The following is a 9,054-nucleotide window of genomic DNA, read 5'->3' as shown; positions in this document are numbered from 1 at the left end:
TATTTTATATATATACAATTATTTTTATAATTTTAAAATATGAGAAAATTTACAAATTAATGAAAGAAATTAATGAAAAAATATGAATGTAATTAATTCTTAATAATTTTATTTTATTTAAAAAATTATGGAGTAATATCTTTAGTATTTTTCTATAAATATTACTACATAAAAATATTTAATTATATATATAAAATAGAATATTGAATAAAATAGAATTTGATTAAATTAAAAACATTTGATTAAATTTCAATATTTTTTTTAATAACATATATCTTTATATTATTAAATCAAATTTTTATGGTAATTTGTACTTGTTGATAATTTAAGTACGTGTTTGAAATGTACAACGTGCATTCATATATTACATTTATTTTAAGGTTAGTTATTTAATACTTGAAGATTAATATTTAAAGATTAATAAAAGATTAATATAAAAGATTAATACTTTATAATAATATTTTAATAAATTTATTATTTTAATAATAATAATTTAAAGCATTTAAATTGCAATATTTCGATTTATTGAAATGAAAGTTTCTATATTCAATGAAGGTGATCGCGTACTCTTAGTTGGAGAAGGTAATTTTTCATTTTCTCTGGCATTATTTCATCTCAATTTAAAGATTGATATTACTGCAACATGTTATGAAACTAATGTTGATCAAAATTTTGGAAAGAAAAACATAGAATATCTAAAAAATTATGGTTAGTATTTTAATAAAAAATTAAAATTTTTATTTAATAATTCTTTTTTAATAATTAAGTTTATAAAAAATTCTATGCTTTTCTTTTCAGGAATTCGTGTATTATTAGGAGTTGATGCAACAAATTTAAAAGAACATCCAATATTAAGAACAGAATTATTTGATAAAATTATTTTTAACTTTCCTCATGTTGGTGGTAAAATGCGAATAGAAAAAAATAGAGAACTATTAAAACAATTTTTTATAAGTATATCAGAATCATTAAAAAATAATGGTCAAGTATTAGTTACTTTATGCAAAGGTCAAGGTGGTACATCTATTGACAATCCACCAAGACGTTGGGATGATTCATGGAAAATTACAGAAATGGCAGCACATGGAAATTTTATATTAAGAGCAATTGAACCATTTATATGGTTATCTTTCCAAAATTATATAGTAACTGGATATCGTAGTTTAAATAAACAGTTTCATTCTATTGGAGCTTTAACTCATATATTTATAAAATCTGAATCACCAAATCTTAACAATATTGCTCCCAAAAAAAAAATAAATATTCTATCATGTAGTAATGATAATTTTTCATGGACAGATATAAATGATATTGTAAATAACATAACAGATATAAATGACATTGTAACAAACATAAATGGCATTAATATAGATACTCACACATATACATTTGATATAACTTTTGTCATTAATGAAAAATTTGATTCCATTAAATTTTATGTGTTATTATATAATCATGCAGGATGTATTATAAATAATGTTGCTTTTATAAGATCTTATGCATCTTCAGAAAAAATAGAAAAAAGAACTTATAGAATAAGTTATAGATCTAATTGTTTACCTTTATATAGAAAAAGAGTTATTAATATACATGAAAATTTAATAGCAAATATTTTGGAAAATAATTTAAATGTATCAGTCTCAAGATAACAATGTTATATATTATATTAAAAAAAGTACAACTCAATATAATTTATAATTTAATAAACTATTATTTATTTCCATTTAAAAATCTATATGTTTTAACATTATTTTCAGATGTATTATATTCATCAAATAAAAAATGTAATTATATATAATTCTGCTTGGAAACAAAATATTATGTATAATATCATAATAAATATTCAAAGACATAAGAATATAAACAAAAATATATTTAAGTCATTTTGTAAAGGATTTAAAGAACAAGAAAATATCTCCAAACCTTTACGTACAATAAAACCAAAAGCAAATAGTGATACAGAAAAGAATATTGTTGATTTGAAGAAAGTAAGAATTTAAATAATTTTCTTTAATTTTTTATCTAATATCTATAAATATTTATTTATATCAAAATTTAGGTAAGAACAATTGGTGGAAAAGGTGGAGATGGAAATATATCATTTTTGCAATTGTGGGTAAATGAAAATGCTGGACCAGATGGTGGAGATGGTGGAAATGGTGGGCATGTCATTTTTCAGGTAAAAATAAACAATTTGTTTAAAAAAATCAAAATAGTATTACATTTTTATACTTAAATTATGTATACAATATTATATTTAATTTATATATTATATGTTAAAAATTTACAGGCAGTATTTGATGTTAGAGATCTCTCTCACTTAACTAGTGTTCTTAAAGCTGAAAATGGTGAAAATGGCCATAATAAAAACTGTTTTGGAAAAAATGCAGAACATACTATAATACATGTTCCTATAGGTACTATAATACGTAATATAGAAGGACATATAATAGCTGATTTAAATCAAAAAGGAATGATGTTTATTGCTGCGCGAGGTGGTGCTGGTGGTCATGGAAATGCATTTTTTAAATCAGATGTATATCAAGTACCACGTATAAGTGAATATGGTGCAAATGGAGAAGATTTACAATATGTATTAGAAATAAGTAGCATGGCACATGTAGGATTAGTGAGTAACTAGAAACTAATTAAAAAGATTATATTAACATTCTTATTGATTTTAATTTAATTAAAAATTAACAATATTATTATATTATTCTTTTTTATCAGATTGGATTTCCAAATGCAGGTAAAAGTACATTGTTAAGAACAATATCTAGAGCTAGACCAAAAATTGCAGCATATCCGTTTACGACATTAAAACCTCACTTGGGAATGGTATTATATGATGATCATGAACAAATTGCAGGTTAATAATGCACTATAATCTATTAGTTAATGTTTTATTTAAATTTTTAATAATAGATTTATTAATTTTTAAGTTGCTGATTTGCCGGGTCTTATACCTGATTCTCATAAAAATAAAGGTCTCGGTATACAATTTCTTAAACATATAGAACGTTGTAAAATTTTATTATTTGTTCTTGATATTACGTCTAATGAACCATGGAGAGATTTTGAAATTTTAAAATATGAAATCACAGAATTTAATGTACAGCTGAACAAAAGATTATTTCTTATTGCAGCAAATAAAATGGATTTGCCAGGAACAATGGTAAAATAATTTTCATTAATTAATATTACTTAAAAATTAAATGTTGATATAATGAATTATATATTTATAGAAAAAATTAGAAATACTAAAACAAAAAATTCATTTACCAATTATTCCAATTTCTGCTAAAATGGGTACAAATATATCTATTTTATTAAAGGAGATAAGAATACTATATGACAAAGAAGAAAAAAAAAATGAAAAAAACATAATACAATATGAAGATTTTACATAATATATATATTAATTATATTATATATTTATAATAATTTTTCAATAAAAAACATTTATAAAAACTAATTATATGAACAATATTTAATATTTAACTATTTTAACTTTTTCACATATGTTAAATTTTTTTATCACACTAATTACTTGAGATTGATTTAAGATAGTAAAAAACCATCTATTTAAATTCGTATATTGTTTTCTATATTCTGAATCTAAAACATATTCATATAATGGCATTAAAGTAGTAAAAACACTAATATCTGCAAGACTAATTCTTTCTCCAACTAAATAAGTTTTTGTTAATAATATATTATTTAATTTCTGTAAAGAAGAAAGAACATCTTCTTTAGATATCTTAATATTTGTTTTGATATTGTTTGGAATATTTTTTGAAAGACATGGCACAACCCATCCAAGTACTGCTGGTAAAATGTGATTATCTGCATAACTTAACCATTGTAAAACTTCACTAAATGTAAAAGGATTGTTTGAACATTTGAATTGATCAGTTGATAAATAAAAAGCAATTGCATTACTATCAAACAATTCAAAATCATTTCCTTGTAATTTAATACCTTTGAATATATTATTTTTATGTGTAATCAATTCTATATTGTTATATTTAGCAACTATTTGGATACGATAATATTTAATACTTCCAATATCACCAGAAAGTACTAATTTATCTTTTAGAGTTTTAAAATATATAAATTTCTCATCACCTTTCAATTGATCATGATTTTCACTTATATTTTCTGAAAATATTTTAGATTCAAAGATAGTTTTCCATTATTTAACATATTTATATTTATATATAATAGATTAATTTCTACCTGCTAGTTCAAGCTTTGAATTAGCAAAATTTTTAGCTGTATATATTAATCTTGTTACACATGATATATTAGTACCCGAAGCCTGAGCAGATTCAGATTTTCCACCTCCTTTTCCTTCCATAAGTGGAACAATTTCTTGAATCCATTCATTTGCTTTTAATCCTTTATTTATAGCAGACTATTATATATAAAATATAACGATAAAAATATTATTTTCATTTTTATTTAAATAGTTTATTTAATTGCATATCCTATTTTGTCTTACCTTAGAAACTGAACTAAGTGCAAAAATCTTTTTCGCATCAGGATCGATACTTATGAGTAATGCACTTGTCTCTGGTGATATAGTTCTTATCTTTTTAAGAGCAGAATCTAAAGCTTTTGTATTACTATATGCTTGTAATACTTCGACTAATACTAAACATCCAATATTTTGTTGAATTATTTGTTGAATATTGTCTAAAACTACATTGGCTATCGCAGTTTTGATTGCACGCTCTTTATCGTCAAGTAACTTTTTTAAATCTTTTAATATTTTACGTATTTTATCCTATGTTTGAATGAATAATATTTTTAATGCAATATATATATATATTAAATATACATATATCAAAAATACAAACATAAATAAAATATACCTTCTTCCAACTTGAAATAATAGCATGTGAAACATCATCTGTTAATTCAACTATTTTTTTTATATGTTCTTTTGTATTTATACCATTTTTATCAGCTTCAATAGATATTTGAAGTTCATCTAAATAATTTTGTAATATTGATGTCTTTTTTTGAGCTTTCATTGCTTCAGGACCAGTTAAAGCTACTATACGTCTAATACCTTTAGCAATAGCTTCTTCACTAACTATAATAAAATTTCTAATATGTCCTGTATAATGTAAATGTCTATAAAAGAAAATTGATATTAAAAAATGTTTATAGATTGTATTGTTTGTTAGTAAATAAATTAAAATATTTACGTTCCACCGCAAAATTCTACACTAGTTTTTAATGCGTCAGAACTTAAAGGATTTTTTTCTAAATCTTCAACTGGTATACCTATACTAACAACTCTTACAGGATCAGGATAAGTTTCTTCAAACATAGCACGTAAACCTTGAATCGTTTTTGCTAGTCCTAAATTACATTCTTTAGCATAAACTATTTTATTTTCATTTATTATATTATTCGTTATTTCTTCTACCTTTCTTATTTGTTCTGTAATCATCGCTCCTATAAAAACATATTTAAAATATAGATTTTGAAATATTTTTAAATTATTATTTTTAAATTATATTATTTTTAAATATATTTTTATAATTATTTTTGACAAACCTTTATTTGTGAAATCAAAACGTAAGCGATCAGGTGCAACTAAAGAACCTTTTTGATCCACTTCTGTACCTAATATTTCACGAAGAGCATAATTAAGAACATGAGTTGCAGTATGATTGCTCATCAAAAGTCTTCTTCGTGTAATATCTATGTTAGAAAATACTTTATCATTTTTTTTCAATTTTCCTTGAATGACAATTCCAATATGTAGAACATAACCACCTCTGACTTGAACATTTTTTACATGAATTTCAGTATCCTTGAAAAATAAGAATTATTATTTACATTTAAGTATATTGTAAATTTATAAGAATGTTATTTATTTATTAAATGTTATTTACTTCATCATCGATTTTCGTTAAAAATCCTTCATCATATATTTGTCCACCTTGTTCTGCATAGAAATTAGTTTGATCTAACAAAATTCCAACTTCTTCTCCTGATGATACTTCATCGACAAAAGTTTTAGCACGTCTAAGAGCAATTACAGTACTAAAACATGGAGCAAATTCGTACTCTTCATATATTTTATTATTTATAACTTTGTAATTATATTTTGGTATATCATTTGTAGGTTTAATTTTTTTATTTTGTAATTCAGTAATTGCATGAACATCCAAATTAATTTGATCATCTACTTCACCACTTTTATTTTGAGAAATAAGCTGAGATATTAAATAATTTTTATAATTTTATAAAAATTAAATTTTGAAATTACAACTAATATAAAATATTTCTTATAATACCTGTGCTTGTTTTTTTGCTTCTTCATAGCCAATTATATCTACTTTTAAGCCCTTCTCTTCAACCATAAGTTGTGTTAAATCAAAAGGAAAACCATATGTATCATACAAACGCCATGCAACGTCACCCGGAAGAATATTTGATGATTCTAATTTTACTATGGTACGATTTAATAAATTACGACCGCGTGATAAAGTTTTAAGAAATTGAGTTTCTTCTTCATTAATAATATCAATTATATGTTGTGGATCTTTTGTTACTTCTGGGAAAACATCACCTACATTTTCATAATAAAAAAACTTTTAATAAATAATTATTTTATAAATGATATATAAAATTTAAAAATTAAAATAAAAAAATTTACCAAGAAGATCTACCACAACATTCACCAATGATCCAAAAAATCCAGGTTTAGCATTTAATTTTTCAATTGCATAACGTACAGCACGCCTCAAAATCCTTCTTAATACATATCTGAAGTTTTATTAATATTAAATAATAAATAATAAATTATAATAATAATAAGTAATAAATTGATTAAAATTCAGTTAATATATATAGATTAAAAAATATAAATAAATAAATATAATAAATTTACCCTCTACCAGTATTGTCAGGTATACCCCCATCTGCAAGAGCAATTGTAATAGTTCTTGCATGATCAGCCAAAACTCTATATGCCATATCTATGCCATTTTTGTCTTCCTTACCAACCTTCCCTTGATAAGATGGTGCTTTTGTTCCTTTTTGTATTGCATCAAAAAGTGGCATAAATAAATCAGTATCATAATTTGCAGATTTATTCTGTATAATTGATACTAATCTTTCTAAACCTAGACCACAATCAATGTGTTTCTTTGGTAATAATTTCAAATTTCCATCATTTTCTCTAAAATAATGTGTAACATTAAAAAATTAGAATTTATTTTATATATTATAAAAATTACTGACCTATTAAATTGTATAAATACAAGATTCCAAATTTCTAAAACATCTGGATTATCCTGATTTACTAAATGAGCTGCTTCTCTATTACCAATGCGATCATAATGGATTTCACTAGAAGGTCCACATGGACCTGTTTCACCCATTTCCCAAAAATTATCTTTCATATTTCCTGGTAATATATGTGTAGGAGATAAACTAAGAAAGAAAATAAAATTATTTATAATGATTTTAACATAATAAAAATTAAATATAATAATATATATAATATTATATATATATAATAAATAAAATATAAAATATACCCTAAAGAAAGCCAAATTTGTTTGCATTCTTCATCAGGTTTTAAATTATTTTTTTCATCTCCTCCAAAATAAGTTACATATAATCGATCTGATGATAATTTTAATTTAACAGTTAAAAATTCCCAAGCCCAGGTACAAATCTCTTTCTATAAAATCAATTGTAAATATAAAAATTAAATAATAGTTTGTAAATATAGAAATAATAATAATTTTGAAATAAATTATGCATTATATGATTAATATATTACTTTAAAATAATCTCCAAAAGACCAATTGCCCATCATTTCAAAAAAAGTATGATGATAAACATCTTTTCCAACATCATCTAGATCATTATGTTTTCCTCCAGCTCTAATACATTTTTGACTATTAACAACTCTCACTAATTTTGCCATATCACTATTAGGATCCACTATTCCTAAAAATATTGGTTTAAACTAAAACAAATAAAAATAATGAATAAAAATTATATTTTATATTTTATATAACTAGAAACAATAATAATTTTGTTAATACTTGATTCATTCCAGCATTTGTAAATAATAAAGTTGGATCATCATGTGGTATTGTAGAACTAGAATGTACATATTCATGGCCTTTATTTTTAAAAAAATCTATATAAGCTTGCCGAATTTGTTTGGCAGTCATCATTGTAGTCATATTGATCTATTCTTCTTATTTTTCCTCTTCTTTTTTATCCTATTTTTAAAATTAAGCAATATGTAATAAAATTTTTATAAAGAAACTTAAACATATGGTTAATAATGCCAAAAATTAAAAATAAACAAAATATTCAAGTAACAAATATTAATTAAAAAATTATATATTTAATTTTTGAAATTATTATTTATATTACAATATTATAAAATTATAATGTATAAATAAACATTAAATGATAACTCACTCTAATTATTATTAATAATTACTCAATTATGTTAAAGCAGCTGGACTTTACAACTAATGATAAAATATTTCAGAAGAGAAAGGAAGAAAATATCTGGAACATATGATACCGGTGGCAAATGCACCGTAATTTCAGTTCTTTGACTGCATTAACGGTGGCGTAATACATCTTACTTAAATATTAACATAACCAAAAATATTTTTAAAAATATATATTACAGTATATGTAAATTTGATTTAAATATGAAATTAGAAATATTATTGTATTAGAATAGTAAAAATTATTAATTTCATTGTTAAAATTAAAAATATTCTTTTTATTAAAAATATTTAATATTAATATTTAAATTAATAATGAATCATTTAAACAATTAATATTTATCGATAAAAATATTTTATTTTATAGCTCATTAAGTATACATATATCTGCATAAAAAGTAACAAAGAATCAGGTTATTTCAAACAATTTTTAATTTAAAAAACAATCAAAATGCCATTTATGATTGGTCAAGCACCAATACGAAGAACATTAAATTATTTAAAAGCTGGTAAATTAATTTTAAAAGACGAAATACAAATATTTTCT

At 22.5% G+C, this 9,054-nt stretch overlaps 3 protein-coding genes across 5 annotated transcripts in view; 2 read left to right on the top strand and 1 right to left on the bottom strand.

Moving 5' to 3' along the window:
- Positions 1-353: 353 nt before the first annotated feature.
- Positions 354-3,374, top strand: LOC102670977 (mitochondrial ribosome-associated GTPase 2; the record flags this gene model as incomplete). The annotated part of the gene is made up of 8 exons (XM_006613038.2): positions 354-708; positions 799-1,343; positions 1,857-1,988; positions 2,060-2,179; positions 2,291-2,629; positions 2,731-2,869; positions 2,943-3,175; positions 3,246-3,374. Coding segments are annotated over exons 1-8 (1,815 nt in total), but the record flags the coding sequence as incomplete, so codon positions are not given.
- A 98-nt stretch (positions 3,375-3,472) lies between these two features.
- On the bottom strand, positions 3,473-8,610 carry LOC102681278 (alanine--tRNA ligase, cytoplasmic). 3 transcript variants are annotated; one of them, XM_006613028.2, is made up of 15 exons: positions 8,470-8,610; positions 8,082-8,264; positions 7,814-8,002; positions 7,566-7,711; positions 7,267-7,458; positions 6,914-7,204; positions 6,680-6,789; positions 6,318-6,592; positions 5,913-6,236; positions 5,572-5,830; positions 5,217-5,469; positions 4,878-5,142; positions 4,505-4,789; positions 4,240-4,417; positions 3,491-4,161 (listed from the first exon to the last, which is right to left on the bottom strand). In XM_006613028.2, exons 2-15 carry the CDS (start codon positions 8,223-8,225, stop codon positions 3,491-3,493), a joined length of 3,582 nt encoding a protein of 1,193 aa, XP_006613091.1. In that variant the 5' UTR covers positions 8,226-8,264; positions 8,470-8,610. The 3 variants fall into 3 exon arrangements, with proteins under 3 accessions (XP_031365086.1, XP_006613092.1, XP_006613091.1); XM_031509226.1 differs by lacking the exon at positions 8,470-8,610 and having other exon boundaries at positions 3,473-4,161; XM_006613029.2 differs by lacking the exon at positions 8,470-8,610 and having other exon boundaries at positions 3,473-4,161; positions 7,814-7,983.
- The window catches only part of LOC102674819 (probable 28S ribosomal protein S25, mitochondrial), a 1,415-nt gene continuing 921 nt past the window's right edge, over positions 8,561-9,054 (top strand). Inside the window, exons 1-2 of the mRNA XM_006613071.2 lie at positions 8,561-8,694; positions 8,875-9,050. Coding sequence (XP_006613134.1) covers positions 8,959-9,050 — 92 coding nt within the window. The 5' untranslated portion in view covers positions 8,561-8,694; positions 8,875-8,958. The remainder of the gene's footprint in view (positions 8,695-8,874; positions 9,051-9,054) is intronic.

Source organism: Apis dorsata, unplaced genomic scaffold, assembly GCF_000469605.1.
Source record: "Apis dorsata unplaced genomic scaffold, Apis dorsata 1.3 scaffold_132, whole genome shotgun sequence".
NCBI classification, from domain to species: Eukaryota; Metazoa; Arthropoda; class Insecta; order Hymenoptera; family Apidae; genus Apis; species Apis dorsata.
The sequence above is the reverse complement of the archived record's forward strand: the minus strand, read 5'-3'. Positions and strand labels throughout refer to the sequence as shown.

Coding starts and splice junctions, on each gene's coding strand:
- LOC102681278 (XM_006613028.2), bottom strand. CDS start 8,225: ATGACTACAATGATGACTGCCAAACAAATTCGGCAAGCTTATATAGAT. Junction 6,593..6,679: donor TGTTGTGGTAGATCTTCTTG/GTAAATTTTTTT, acceptor ATGAAAATGTAG/GTGATGTTTTCCCAGAAGTA. Junction 6,237..6,317: donor AAGCAAAAAAACAAGCACAG/GTATTATAAGAA, acceptor TTAATATCTCAG/CTTATTTCTCAAAATAAAAG.